Source organism: Penicillium citrinum, assembly GCF_028827155.1.
Source record: "Penicillium citrinum strain IBT 23319 chromosome Unknown utg000006l:1.0-3011923.0:1.0-3012962.0, whole genome shotgun sequence".
NCBI lineage: Eukaryota > Fungi > Ascomycota > Eurotiomycetes > Eurotiales > Aspergillaceae > Penicillium > Penicillium citrinum.
Genome location: NW_026622691.1, coordinates 845,146 through 860,292, shown reverse-complemented (window position 1 = coordinate 860,292; position 15,147 = coordinate 845,146). Strand labels below are relative to the sequence as shown.

Here is a 15,147-nt window from a genome sequence, read left to right as displayed (position 1 = left end):
CTTCTCTTCAACTTCTTGCTCCCTCTCTATCTCTTTCATATCTTTTCGCAACATCCGATCTGGTGGTTCTCTCAACCCCCCGACGATCCCGTTGCCCTAATTGCATCCGGCGATTTGCTTCAACTCAACCCTATTCAATCTGCCCCTGCGACAAGGTTGATCCCGGAAACAATTTCGCTGAATTTACCTCTCACAAAGCGTGATTTCAACATTAGAGAAGTTAGAGAAGAAAAAAGAAATACTGCCATTGCGACTTATCTCTATCTTCCTCGGCCCCTGCAACAACTACTATACCCTACCTCTCACCTCCCACTTGCGACTGTGACTACCATCACCACTACAACTGCATGTGCATTTGCATCTGCCACTGCGACTTCGTTCTAGACCTTGCCGAGGCCCGGTTTATGTATCTTATTTCCGACAGTACAGCTTTCTTCGACTCTGCCGAGTATCGCCAAAAGCGGTTCGCCGGCTGCCTAAGAATCAAATGGCTCGGCCTCAAGACTCGACAACAATGGCCCAGAAACTCGATGGCGATCGATCCCCCGATCTAAGTGATAAAGAACAGGATCCCAAGCTCAAGGACTATGATGTTGAAGGTCAGGGTCGTCGACGATCTTCGCATCATGTCACGGCGTTGGATTCATCCTCTACGACTGAGAGCGTTGGTCGTCAGATTGAAATGGAAGCGGAGAATACGATCAAGTATCGTACATGCAGTTGGCAAAAGACTGCCGCTTTGCTTTTCTCAGAGTACATTTGTCTGGCCATTATGTCCTTCCCTTGGTCGTATTCTATTCTCGGTCTTGTTCCGGGTTTAATCTTAACTGTTGTCATTGCGGGTATAGTTTTGTACACCTCGTTGATCGTCTGGTAAATATTTCCCTCTGGTGTGATCTCGATATCATGCTCTTCTTTTTGCGCTGGGGCCCCTAATATTGCGGTTTTTTTTTTTTTGCCCTTCCCAGCGTCGATTCGCACCGGATGCTAATTGCTATCTACGTTCCATAGGAGATTCTGTCTACGACACCCTGAAATTCGCGATGTCTGTGATATCGGCCAGTATTTATTCTGGGACTCCAAGATCGCCTGGTGGGGAACGGCCGTTATGTTCCTACTCAACAATACCTTCATCCAGGGTCTGCACTGTGTTGTCGGAGCCGAATACCTCAATACCATGTCCAATGGCGCGGTCTGCACGGTAGTTTTCTCATTAATCGTTGCCATCGCCTCATGGTTCTGTTCTTTACCGCGAACATTTGGCACGCTCGCACATATCGCCACTGTATCAGCCTTCTTCACCTTCATCTCCGTCATTCTAGCAACTGTTTTTGTCGGAATCGAGGACCATCCGGCAAACTACCCTTCAGCAGGCGAGCCACTTGTCTCCGCCATCCCGCCAAAGGGAACAACATTCGTCCAGGGCATGAATGCTTTCTTGAACATTAGTTACACTTTCATCGGACAAATCACACTACCCAGTTTCATCGCTGAAATGAAGGAACCGCGTGATTTCTGGAAATCCGTTACAGCCGTGACAGTCGCTGAGATCATTGTCTTCAGTCTCGTCGGTTCAATTGTTTACGCATACACCGGTTCTCAGACAGATTATATGGTATCGCCCGCCTTCGGATCAATCTCCAACGAAGTCTACAAGAAGGTCTCGTTTTCCTTCATGATTCCGACAATCATCTTCCTCGGCGTTCTCTACGCATCTGTCTCAGCACGATTTATCTTTTTCCGCCTATTCGAGGGAACTCGTCACAAGTCCAACAATACCGTCGTTGGCTGGGTTTCATGGGGTGCTATCCTGGCCGGTCTCTGGATCGCGGCTTGGATTGTGGCAGAGGTAATTCCGTTCTTCTCGGACCTTTTGTCTATCATGAGTTCCCTTTTTGATTCCTTCTTCGGTTTCATTTTCTGGGGCGTCGCGTATATCCGGATGCGTAGCGCAGATCATGGTCCTCGATTTTTTATGGAGAGGGGAATTCGTGGCTGGTTAGGATTTATCTTCAATATTTTGTTGATTTGTATTGGACTGTTCTTCTTGGGTCCTGGTACATATGTGAGTTCTTTCATTCCGTTCCCCGTCAAGAGTGAATTGAGTATTTATTGACCTTTTTACAGGCTTCTGTCATGTCCGTCGTCACTAGTTACAGAACTGGTACGGTCGGTGGTGTTTTCACCTGCGCCAGCAACGCTCTCTAAAAACAAGAAATAGTTTGGAAACCTAGTCAATTGTTTATTGTCTTGCGTAGGTACGCAAGAGTCCTGCCGGGCGGGATTCAGTCTCAGTATCTGCAATTCATTCAGATCTACCTTGCACTCTGAGGCATTACCGGAATGAATGTTAATGACCTGATAGCTGAAACAGAGGCTAATCATATCTTGCATCTTACGACGCTTTTTTTTGATTCTCTTTGGATTATGTGGAGGTTGATTGGATATACTATATACCACGTTGCCACGGTCAGAGAATAACACGGCATTCGCCCTGACAACACCAGGGCAAATGTTTGGAATAATTGCACCGAAGACTGTGATTTGGGTGTGATTTTTTGGGAGGCTTGGATTCGAGTATTGGCTGCCTTTTTTTGTATTTGACTCGCTCCAGTACTCTTCTGCACATATTCTGGATACGGCTTCCAATTGACTTAGCCGAATTGTCTCGGGTAAGCTGATGCTTGCCGGAATCATGACATTCCATCTTTTTTCTTTCAGCGTACCTACTGTACATGTCATATTTGAACTTCGACTCTTACTATTATCGTTGGGGCCTTGAATCGATGCCGGAGAGGACAAGCGTTTGATAGGTCTTGAGAGGTTGGTATTTGTTTTCCGAGTCCCAACATTTGAATTGTATCTTAGATATTTCTATTGTAGACCAATGGTCCGCCTTCATTGACCCAAGTGGAGAGCTTCCGACTGTAACCAAGCCGTCAATTGAAGCGTCCCAGCGTATATCTTCTTAACACAAGCTGCTATGCATGTTCAATGCATTCCCCGTGGCCAAATCGGGAAACGAGCTATCTGCTGACTCATCCGATATCTCCCTATCAACACGTGATTTTCCCGCTGCGCTTCTCCGACGGCGGAGGTTCCTCACCTTCTCGCGACTATTTTTCATCTCGTCCATTTCCTCTTCTCTTGCCAATTCCAATTCCTTCAGCATTCAATCGTTATGGCTAGCGTTCGAACATTTCGAAAGGGCGTCGACCTGGTGGCTGCCAGAGCTGCCGCCCTCCACACTCCCCGCGCTTCTATCGGCTCCCCACTTCTGCGGCGGGAGCTCTCCTCCGCGGTGCGCCCTACAGCCCGCCGGACTCCCAGCACTAGAGTTGCTGCTCCGGCTGCAATTGCACCCGTTAAGGCTCAAACTGTTCGATATGCTTCTGGTTCCTCTGGCCCATTGAGCAAGACTCAATTGTATGATCTTCATGAAGCTCATGGCGCTAAGATGGTGCCCTTTGCTGGCTTCTCTATGCCCTTGCAGTATGCCGACCTGAGCCATGTTGAAAGCCACATGTGGACTCGTGAGAAGGCCAGTCTTTTCGATGTCAGCCATATGTAAGTCAAAAATTTCTACATATTTTCTGTTGATCAATTGACCACGAAAAAGATGTTAATATACAATCTACTCTAGGGTGCAACACCACCTGAGCGGACCCGGCGCTCTAGAACTCCTCATGAAAATTACCCCATCTTCCTTAGACAAGCTGGCTCCCAACACCTCTACCCTTTCTTGTCTCCTTGAGGAGGGCACCGGTGGTATTCTCGACGACACTGTCATCACCCGCCGCAGCGAAGACACCTTCTACTTCGTCACCAACGCCGGCCGCCGCGCTGAGGACCTTGCCTTCCTCCAAGCAGAGATCGAGGCCTATCGTGCCAAGAATGGCGCTGACAGTCTCAAGTGGGATATCCTTGAAGACCGCGCGCTGGTCGCGCTCCAGGGTCCATTGGCGGTCAGCGTGCTGCAGCCGCTCATTAACACTTCCGCCTCGACCGCTGAGACTGACCTGAGCACCCTGTACTTCGGCCAATGCCGCGAGCTGCACCTTACTCTCCCTGATGGCAGCGCCTCCGCCGAGCCCTTACTGATCTCGCGCACTGGATACACCGGCGAGGACGGATTCGAGATCTCGATCCCAACATCCGCCAGCAAAACCCTACCCCAGCAGGTTGTTGAGCTCCTCCTTACCGATAAGAACAGCGTCCGTTTGGCTGGTCTGGCTGCCCGTGACTCCCTTCGTCTCGAGGCTGGAATGTGTCTCTACGGCCATGACATCTCCACTGCCCAGACTCCCCCCGATGCTGCCCTCGGCTGGGTCGTGGGCCGTGATCGCCGTGACCCCGCCACTGCCACTTTCCATGGTGCATCTGTCATCCTCCCCCAGCTCGCCAGCCCAAAGACTCTCAAGCAACGCCGCGTTGGCCTGACCGTCGAGAAGGGCTCTCCCGCTCGTGAAGGTGCCAAGGTCGTTGACCTGTCTGATCCTGCCAATCCTGTTCAGGTTGGTGTCGTTACCTCTGGTCTGCCCAGTCCTTCTCTGGGTGGCACCAACATTGCCATGGCATATGTCAAGAATGGTCTGCACAAGAAGGGTACCGAGTTGGGTGTTCAGGTTCGGAACAAGGTGCGCAAGGCTACCGTTGTCGGTATGCCTTGGGTCGAGAGCAAGTTCCACCGTCCTTCTTAAGTCCCGTATCAACGATCTGTTCTTTTGTCATGATGCTATATGTGTTCTTTTGTTCTTTGGTTATATTTTTTTACGGAAAGAGAAGCGAATTGGGGTTATCTGAGTGGTTGCACTTGTATATAATGCTATTCTAAGCAGCCTTATTTTTTAGATGTGATATTCAAAATCGCATATTCTACTTCAACAGTATAGAGCGATGATATGAAATAACATTTATATGCACATACTTAAATTTTTTAGCAACCTATCCTTTCGGCTCGAATTTGAAGGGCATATTACAATTACCTGGTAGGATTGTTCTCCATCTTCTTCGTCGAGTTCGAATTTGCCCAGATTCCCTCGTTTCATGAGCAAGTAATTCAGTCCTCTCATATACTTGTTCCACTTACCCCTAGAACCTAATCGTATCAATCTGTCGAACCGTGAATAAGTTCGAATTCGATTCTCCTCTTCTTCCGTTTCCATTCGTTCTTCAGAGTCTGGACCCCATATCTTCCAGGGCTCATACCCTGTTCCACTCGGCCACGGTGCTTGACCCCACGCAAATAATATCCAAGCCGATACTAAATCTCGCGAGACGTTCAGCTTCATTTAGCTTGTTGTTGAGATTCATGAAGAGTTATAAAACGTCAAGTCCGTGGTAGGCCTTTCCCTGAAGAATGTTGGGTAATTCGGAGCGCTGATCGAAATGATATTTGAAAAGTAGATTTTGAAGCTGAGTGTTGATGAGAGCTGTCTGGCAGTTTTGGATCTTGAAAACAGCTTCGGCGCCCATCTGGCATGCTCGATCTATCAACTCTTCAGATGATAGATCGGATGTTATACCCTATTTCTCAAGAAGGGTGTCTACGAATCTTGTCTCTTGAATCTGTTCGAGAAGAGTCTCTCTGACTGTTTGGTAGGTATCTTCCTGCAAATTCACTTCAAAAATCAACCCTTTGTCCTTAACGTCGCCTAAGAGAAATGACTTACGCCATGGCGGTGCTTGGCTGACATTTTGCGGATCATGATTGTAGAACCAACCAACAAAACAAGGGTTACCAGATCCTGATCGCACACCCTGAATAATTGGATCTGCATCAGCAAGAATTTGCTCGGGAATTTCTCTCAATTGATTCAATAGATCGGGGGAATTCAAATCAATCGAGATATACCGACACGCTAGCATCAAAGATCTCCTCATGCTCCTCTGGGCTGAGACACAAAAGCGTACTTCCAAGACCAGACATACAAATAGCACGGTGAAATACCATCGGATCCTTAGCTGCCATATGATAACCGATCGAAATAGCACCTGCCGATTGACGAATGGCACAAACGTTACCTGATCCCCCACCAAATTGACCAATATATTTCTGCACCCATTGACTCGCCAATCTCTGATCGGTGAAGCCGAAATTGCCATTCCCCGAGAACCCATCTCTTTTTAGCTCAGCTGCTATCTGGCTCGGGGCCAGAAATCCGCCTAGTCTGAGTCGAGAGTTGAAACTTACTACCAGCACCGGCCATCCAATGTCGACACTCTGAGAAACCAGGTTTACAGCGTCGTAGATTCCGTAGTTCGCGCTACCATGTAGAAGAGAGCCTCCATGGATCCATAGTAGGACTGGATAGTATTCTTTTTGGTCTTTTTCAGATGTTTGTGGGATAAATATATTCAGTACCAGCGCGGTTTTCTCATCAGTCTGCAGCTGGTGAATGAAATTAGGGTTTGGTGGGACCGGTAGAAATAGGTTATCGGGATTGGCATTGGAGGTTTGAGGTCGAGGACAATTATTGCTGAAGAATCAAAAAAGGACAAATGCCAAGATCTATTAAATTCTGATAAAGGCAAATTTGCTATCTACTTACCCTAGTTGAGTTCCGTCATGAGAATCATTCTTCCACGATGTACACAGTGTAGATCTTGTCCATCGCTTTGATAATGTCCCATATGGAATATCACAAAATTGTTCAACATCATTAGCATAATGAAATCCGTTTAGTCGGCCAAGGCCGTCAATTTTGATTGATGTCTTTGATGATGGAGTTTAAAAAGACATTAAAATAAAATCCCGATAGGTGATGTGTGACTTCTGCAGAGAAAGAAAAATATGGGGGATATTGGCATTCGAATATTACCCACTCGACCTGCCATTATTTATCTATCATATGACTCTACTCATATAAGCATGTAACACTGCATGAGTTAGCACCAACGTATAAGGCCCAGACCGTTCAAATCCAGTACATTACTTGGATAAAGAAATACATAGTATTGTAATATGTATTTCTTTATCCAACCGGAGAGTATTGTGAAGACTCCGATGTGTAATCTACCACCTGATATGTATTCTTTGACCAAGCTTAGATGAGGATGGACTTACCTTACAATTTTGAATTCATGACCTAGACTAACTGTTCAATCTCTCTATTGTTCGATTTTTGGATCTCCAGTAGAGATAAGAATCGAATCATAATTCAGGCATATAGTGGCGGCGAGTGATTTGACAGGGTAGCTACCCAAGTAGATACTAGGTAGACATTGAAGATATAGTATAACATCAATTCGAATATATCTAAATATGTATATCCAATAGATACCTATTTTAGTAGGTACTAAACTACCCAGTTTGTAGGACTAGCTCCAAGTAGTAATACAATCCATTCATGTAGGATATTGTTGGACTCTCCGGAGCCACCCCGGAGGGTCCCAGTATAATCGGATGGGGAACGTATGAAGAGTCGCTTCAACCTTGAAGCGCCTCTTTGGTTCTGCTTGGAAGGAGAACCAGTCTTTCCCTATCGTCATAACGTTGTGACAGACAGATTCTCACCTCAGACAGGATATGGGATTACAACACGGGCTCAAAGATCGATTATACCCGGCAGCCAATATCTTCGGGAGGGGAAAAGTCTCGGAGTTCGATCACGGCTTTGCTATGGCGAACAATCAGTGATACTGATCGAGTTGTCAGGGCCTCGGGTAGTGTCTTTTGTTTGGACGAGGCCCATCACGAATCCGCATCTGCTCTTCTGATTCAACAACATTTCCAGGGACCACTCGAAGCCAGTGCAGACATTCAGATTGCTAGCGCCGAAGATGCATCTACATTCAATGGATGAATCCTCTTGACGAAGAGAATATGCTTCGAAGGTTAAATCCGGGTGAAACCTTCCATTACACTGCCTAGGTGGTGGCATAAATATCAATTAATAATCCTAGAGTGATGTAACATAAATTTGAATGGCCGCTTTGAAATACCGTCTTTAAGGTTATACTGTCATTCTAGGGATTTTAACGCGGTAGAAAAAACGGCAGAAAGAAGAGTACCTTCGGTGGATTCAAACTAAGGTTATGGCATTGCATACCGTCCATCATGTCTGTTTAATTAGGGGCGAACTACCCAAACTACTTTGCGAAAAATGTTCCAAACTTGAGCAGAAGAGTTAGTTACCTTACCTGCGACCCGAAAGGACGGATAAGACATCTTCTATATATACACCAAACAGCTAAAAAATAGATTGATGTCCCCATCGATGTTTGGGTGGAACCTTGGCGGCAGCCCTACGCGCCCGCTCTACTTGGCGTCAATAACGCGCATGGTGTGACAATAGTTCACGCGCCACAACATGTCACACTGATAATTTTAGCTCTTTGCTTGCGAAACAGACCAGGGATGAGACGGTGGCCAACTCGTTCCCTTTGAACAGCGATATCCAGGGTTTCGGAGGAGTTTAGAGTGGAGACCGATCGGGCCGGCAAAGAAAAAGGAGCTTCGAGTCCAGAAGCATCCAGATTCAGCTCGACCACAGAAAGGGTGTTCTATGTACTAGATGAAGAGAGAAAAAAGGGTGCACACGCCAGAATATGCATGTAATCAGTCAACAGGGACTCGGCAAGGTCCACTCGACAACATGGTGGCGATACAGCTACGTAGGAGATTGCTCACTGTCTTAAATTTGAGGAGTTTTCCAAAGAGACAGGAGCAGGAGGTTCAGCGGCCCAGAGCAAACCTCTTCAAACTCAAAATTTGTCTTCAGCCACGACGGTGGTTGGCCAGGAAGAGGAACTGCAGGTACTTCCCGATGGGGCATGAGTTGGGTGAGCTGGGAGTCAGAAGTCCCGAACCCCTCATTGATACGCACGGTACATGCGTACAAAACAGACAGTTATACGGAGGATTGATGGTAGGATTGCGCACACTGATTAGCGCCAGCTTGATCCTTTGAGGTGACACCAAACCCGTTGTAGCAAGACAGGCCGTGGCCACGCGCTGGCCCGAGTGCGCGGCGAGACGCCCCCAGGTTGAGGGATGAGCTACAGTGGACAATCAAAGGAGATTTGGGATGTGATTGGTGAGGAAGACGGGACAAGGCACACACCAAGACTGTCTCCGGGACGTCTCTGCAAGACGCACGTTCTTCTTGGGGGCGGTGGGAAAAAGGGGTGGACTCCACTCGATCGGCGAAGATCCATGCTGGCAAGAAGATGTACATGAAGGAAGCTGTATCCGTCCCTGTATAGTGTATATGTATGGTGACGAGGATGGGGACCCCCTTAATCTATGACAGGAGAAGGAGTGGGATGATCGGGAGGGGATTGAGTTTGACGATAAACAGTATGGAATCTGTTGAAAAGGGATCGTCAGATAACATACAAACGATAGACAATAGTTTGGGGAAGATAATTAGAATCAATCATCCGCTGTTCCATGGTTGAAGCTGGAAGAAGAGGAGGAGGCGTTGATGGAAGATGGAAAAAGATAATCGGCAGTATATTTGATACCAGAATTACAATATAAAGTACATATTAAGTGGTGAGAATGTGGACGGGAGAGAGGTACCTGTAAAATACAGTACAATACAATACTTACCCCTGAATCTCCACGACTCAAGGGGGAAATCATCCCCAGTGAGACTATTGAACTTCTTCTATTTTTACAGCCAGCAGCAGAGAACAGCGGACATCAGATAGCAAGTGGCAGACACATTCGGGCCAAGTGGACAAGCAGAGTATAGAGTATCTACTCTACTCTATGTACTCACTATGCTCTCGATCATTATGTACATACACAATAAGCTGAGTTTTGAAGCCGAGACTGGATGTACAACTCTGATATCTTCATGCTGATCCACTTAGCGCCTCAAGTGTATTCCAATCCAATTGAATGCAGCCTCGCCCCCTTCTCCACCAGCCTGCTTCGACCCGCACTACTGCGAGGCGTCTGGAGCCCACGGGCGCTTTTGCGCCAATCGCCCTGGACGTCGTTTGGCACTTTCTCCTTTTCTTTTGCGATTGTCACAACTCTCCTCCAAGAATAATCCTTTCCCCTTTTGGCTTCAATCTGTTGGCACGCGCCATCCTATCTCCCCCCCCGTGTGGCCCGGTATGAGTGACTGTCGATCGATGGCTATTTTTTGATACTCCCCGGTTCCAATGGCGTCCAGGTCTGCGACTAGCGGTTCTCCCGCTTCGACCTCGACTCCTGAAGATACTATCATTCTTCCTCTTTCCCCGCCTGGGTCTTCCTCTCAAGGACAACAGCAGCTACGAAGAAAACCACTCCCAGTCCATGCCAATCCTCGTCAATCCGGCCCTATCCACCCCTCCTCTCCTTTGTCCATCGAGGGTGATATCGAGCAGCCCACCTTCATTCCTCATCGTCCAGAGAGTCCACAGTCTCCTTCTCTTGTAGATGGAGACGCCTTTATATCGGTGCCAAGGAATCCAAATAGGTATGCGCAACACTTCCCAATCAATGAGAAACACCATTCTGCCAGTCCCACTCGATCTTCCCTCCAAAAAAAAAAAAAAAAAACCCAATATACTATACCTCCCTCCCACACCCCCTGATCATCGGTTCTTTGTTCGTCTATGGCCTTAGTTTCGGCTTTGAGGAAACTTTAGTCTTTAGATCAGGGAGCATGTCAATGACTGAGGGTCCTACATGCGATTGCGCTCCCCCAGAATCTGGAAGACCCATTACTTACCGACGTCGAAATTCCCTAGATATTCAAGAGGCCAGCTTCCTACCAAACCCCTCCGTATAGACACTTCGGCCTCTGCCGCGTTCCTGAGGTCCGTGGTCGAGGACGAAGACGACGACGACGACGAAAGTGTCGACTTCTTTGATGAAAGTTACGAACAACAGTTCACGAATGGAATCGGAACCCCCCCTGCACAGTCGTCTAGTGAGCGAGCCTTTCATTCCCGTCCTTAATTCCCCGCCTCCTACACAAAGGCGTGCAACGAGTATGGCCTTGCACCCTCCTATGAATAGGCCACCACCGCTGCACATCGACATTGATCAACGATCCATGTCTATGAGCCACTCAGATCCTCGACAACCCAAGACCCCTGGAAAAAAGATCAGTTCCTTCTTTGGTTGGAAGGGAAACACTGCAAACGTACCAACAGCAACTTCACCCGGTGGTGAATCGTCCAGTACAGAAATCTCCGATGGTGGTCGATCTTCGCTACATTCCCCCATGCCTCCTTTAGCAAACGTCCCTATCAAACCATCCTCTCCATATGACTCCAAAGGCCCTGGGTTTTTCCCTCCTCAACGGACACCATCCCTGGGAACCGTTGGTGGATCCGATAACATGATTGCGTCAAAGCTCTCAGATCTGGAGAATGAGCTGCGTGAAATTAGCTCAGAGTTGGCGGGCTCCATTCGTCGGGAAATGGAGCTCGAGGATTTGGTCGAACGGTTACAGTTAGAGGGCCCCGAGACAAATAGGAGAACGAGTGATTATTTTTCCGACTCAGGGACTAGCTCGGTTCGATATGCTCCTGACCGCAGCGAAGATATCGAGAAGATTCGTCGAGCAGCGGAGCAAGAACGTGCGCAGTTGAAAGTTGAGCTTTCTCAAAAGTTGCAAGAGGAGCGAATGCAACGGACAGCATCTGAGTCCCATGTCCAAATTTTGGAGAACCAGGTCCAACAGGTAGGTGTCTATCACAGATATGTTTGAGAGAGAGGAGCTATACTAATTGAGTGATTAGCTGCGACGTGAAAGAACAGACTTGTCCGACTTGTCATCTAAGACTGCCGAGCTCGAAGGCGCGTTAGAAAATACCAGACGGAAGCTCCTCGAGGAACGACAATCAAAAGACAACTTCGAAGATCTCCTCACAGCCATGCGTGTGGAGTTGGAACAATTACGAAACGAACGCGACATACTTAAAGAAGGAAAGACGCCACCAGCGGATATGCAACGTTTGATAGAGGAGATTGAAGCATTGAAGATCGAGAATGCCTCTTTAGCCCAATTACAAGGTGGACGATTCGCTTCGATTGCGGAGGAAGATGGTTTAACGTCAAAGCGGAACTCGGCCTTTGGCCTTTCACGATCCAACTCTCTTGCCCGGAAACCTAGTGGCTTGAAGCGATCCGGGTCCTTGTCCAGGTCAAATTCTGTTAAGGCAGGGGGTAACGAACGTGAGAGTGGTGGCGGCGAGTCATTGGTTGATAAGGTTAATGATATCGAAGTCCAACGCGACGCTTTACATCGCACACTCAAGAGTCTCCTGGATCGTCAAACTTTCCAGGCGCGCGAGTTCGAGAAGCGGGCCAAGATCATGGAAATCGAGGTCCAGCGTGCTCAACAAGCAGGTCCGCCACGGAAGCTCGGGTACGAGAAAGAGGTTAGGAGCTTACGGGATGATTTGAATCATCTTCGTATGCGCGCCGAGGATGCTTTGGATGGAAAGTGGCAATGTGAGAAGAACCTTGCTGGTCTGAAGATGGATCTTGATCGTGCAGAGCAGGAGACAAGTTCTCTTCGTGCATTGCTGCAGGAGCAAGATGCCGCTGTGCCCGAAGGCCTGGAGGCTGAAGGTGAAAGTTTCGCTGAAGTTATGGCGACATCCTCATCCCTGGAATCCGACTACCAACAACTCCAAATGGAGCGTCAGCAGGTCGAGACTGGGCCCCAGTCTGATGATATGACCGAAACACTTGCCCGCGCAGACTCATTAGCCGTGCGGGTACAGGCTCAGCTGAAGACGAACAGTTCTATGCGCGGTCGTTTGGAGAGCGCCATTCTTAAGGGTGAGCGTGATCAGCAATTGTCGGTTGAGCGCATCAATTTGCTGCAAAGCCGTATGAAGGAGTTGGAAGATGTTCTCCTGTATGCGCAGCAGTATTCCGAGGAGGAAATGAGTAAACATGAAGAGGAGATTCGTTTGATGAAGGAGAGCCAAAATGCCCAACTGATACGAATGAAGACTGGTAGTCGCACACCGGTGGCTTTATCACCACGACCTCAAAACGCACCATTTAGCAGTCGTACTCCTCGTCTTGACCAAACCACCAGTGGCACTGGTGTCCCACTAGCCGAGGTTATCCAAGCTGAAACCCTGGAGAAGCACATCAAGGGTCTTGAACGACTTCTCCGTGAAGCAGATATGGAGATGGAAGAAGCCGTGGGCCGAATGAATCATGCCCAGGTTGATGTGGCGCAACTTCAATCTGATAGGTAAGTTTTTTTTTTTTTGGATTTCCGAATCGATAGATCGTCTTTCGTTTATCGGACGGAGCTAACTATTTCCCCGCAGAGACGAGGCCCTTCGCGAAACTCGCCGATTACAGGCTGAAATTCAGACCGAGCGCGATGCATTAAAGGCTCTGAACTACGTATAGTAGCGTATAGGCGTCCTGACTAGAATCATCTGGTCTGGCGTCAATTTCTTTTCTGGTCCCCTCTCCTGTTCTATACCACTCACGTCTGCGTCTGCATCTGCATCTTGACTCGAATGAATTGAGTTCAAGTATGTGCCGGAGTTTTAATTTCTTGAGATCTTCCTTTATAATTCCTGAGATGGTTGGCTATTTCATTCTCATCTCTTGTTTTTCGTGGACTGGAGTTTATTGTTATATTGGGATTGATTGTGATTTTAATGTGAGTGTGGCATTGTGCCGTACTCGGTTGGAGCTTTTGGTTGTTTCAGTTGGTCACGCTTGTAAATATTTGGACCACTTCTTGGGTAAATAATCCGGCTGTACAGTACTCGGTTGATGAGAGATATTACTATACACTAAATCTATTCTTCACCTTGCAATATTTGCAGATTAATATGATGATCAAATTATCATGTATACATCCTACTATTCTATTTGAAATACACTGTTTTCACAGCAATCATTGATTAATGTATGGACTAAGCAATGTGATGTTTGTCCTGTTTGCACAACTGTTATCACAAGCTCCGACAACTCCAATTTCAACCTTCTCGCATCAACCACTTTGTGAAAGACCACAACATCTCAAAATTCAATGCGCATTCACATATAAAGAAGGATTCAAGCTCAGACAGCTCTTTGTGTCCCGCGCCAAAAAAGAAAAACGAGAAAGCAATCGAGTAACTCAACAAAGATCCCTTTCACGCTCCCAAACATAAAAACAAAACACTCAGCCAACCAAGACACAACACCTAATCTTTCCTCACCTCAGCGTTGAAGGAAACCATCATTCAATATGGACACGATTCAACGTAAGCCAACTTACACTGGATCCTCCACAAACAAGCTAACAAATCCCTCAGAGTTCCTCGAAAACCCACTAGTAGACCACCTCAAAACATCAACAACATCACAACTATCAACACACCTTTCCAACCTGCGCACAACAGTGGTCGACCCATACATCATCACCCCCCTTTCTACAGTCCTAGCGACGACATCCACAACCCAAACATCGGACATCATCTCCATCATCCTGCTAATCGCCGTTCTATACATTTCCCTCCGAGTCCTCGACTACGCGCGCCGCGTCATTCTATGGTGGATGTTCCTAGTCTTGCGCATGACATTCTGGGGCACCCTCGTCCTTGTCGCGTTGTACGTCTACCAGGTTGGTCTTGAGAAGGCTGGTCAGGATTTTGGCTGGGTCCTTGGTATCGTTCAGGGTTTTGTGGAGGATTTTCGTCATAGGGCTAATGCGGCTGCGGCCGCGGCGGCACAACCTCCCGGCTCTAAGCAGGATTATCGGGGTATTCCTGCTGGATCTTGGGGGTGGAAATGAGGAGGAACAGTGGATTTGATGAGAAATTCATGAAGTTGGAAACTTCATTTCGATTTTTTGGGAATTTCCTTTGTTGATATGTAATTGGTGTTTCCTGTGTTGCGTCATTTTCCATTCTATCGTGGATTATGCTGTTTCTTTCTGTGTGGTCTCATAATGATATGCTGTTTCTATGATTGGAGTGGATTCAGTATTGGGGGGGGCGGGGGGGGGGGGTTTCTGTACGAATGGAATGAGTGGCGTCGGGGCTTCATTATTTGTCAGGGTTGAGTACCGACTTGCTTTTTTATGATTGAATCGGCGAATTACGACTGGACTATGGCCTTGTGCACATTCATCATTCATGATTCTTTTGATTAGATTATAGGTGTTTTGGTTATTCTTGATTTCATATCGCAGGCTTCCTTTAATTCTTTCCTGGTCTTCAAGATCAAAT

The 15,147-nt window shown here is 47.4% G+C and overlaps 5 protein-coding genes across 5 annotated transcripts; 4 read left to right on the top strand and 1 right to left on the bottom strand.

Moving 5' to 3' along the window:
• Positions 1-487: 487 nt before the first annotated feature.
• Positions 488-2,208, top strand: N7469_006848 (putative neutral amino acid permease; the record flags this gene model as incomplete). The annotated part of the gene is made up of 3 exons (XM_056645766.1): positions 488-873; positions 1,012-2,065; positions 2,128-2,208. 3 exons carry the CDS (start codon positions 488-490, stop codon positions 2,206-2,208), a joined length of 1,521 nt encoding a protein of 506 aa, XP_056499207.1.
• Positions 2,209-3,181: 973 nt separating this feature from the next.
• N7469_006847 (glycine decarboxylase subunit T) lies at positions 3,182-4,700 on the top strand (the record flags this gene model as incomplete). Its single annotated transcript, XM_056645765.1, has 2 exons — positions 3,182-3,567; positions 3,644-4,700. 2 exons carry the CDS (start codon positions 3,182-3,184, stop codon positions 4,698-4,700), a joined length of 1,443 nt encoding a protein of 480 aa, XP_056499206.1.
• An 826-nt stretch (positions 4,701-5,526) lies between these two features.
• Positions 5,527-6,209, bottom strand: N7469_006846 (uncharacterized protein; the record flags this gene model as incomplete). Its single annotated transcript, XM_056645764.1, has 3 exons — positions 5,527-5,760; positions 5,855-6,165; positions 6,194-6,209. 3 exons carry the CDS (start codon positions 6,207-6,209, stop codon positions 5,527-5,529), a joined length of 561 nt encoding a protein of 186 aa, XP_056499205.1.
• Positions 6,210-10,119: 3,910 nt separating this feature from the next.
• On the top strand, positions 10,120-13,330 carry N7469_006845 (uncharacterized protein; the record flags this gene model as incomplete). Its single annotated transcript, XM_056645763.1, has 5 exons — positions 10,120-10,418; positions 10,693-10,820; positions 10,876-11,633; positions 11,692-13,166; positions 13,246-13,330. 5 exons carry the CDS (start codon positions 10,120-10,122, stop codon positions 13,328-13,330), a joined length of 2,745 nt encoding a protein of 914 aa, XP_056499204.1.
• Positions 13,331-14,165: 835 nt separating this feature from the next.
• Positions 14,166-14,711, top strand: N7469_006844 (Apq12 family protein; the record flags this gene model as incomplete). The annotated part of the gene is made up of 2 exons (XM_056645762.1): positions 14,166-14,181; positions 14,233-14,711. 2 exons carry the CDS (start codon positions 14,166-14,168, stop codon positions 14,709-14,711), a joined length of 495 nt encoding a protein of 164 aa, XP_056499203.1.
• Between the last annotated feature and the right edge of the window lie 436 nt (positions 14,712-15,147).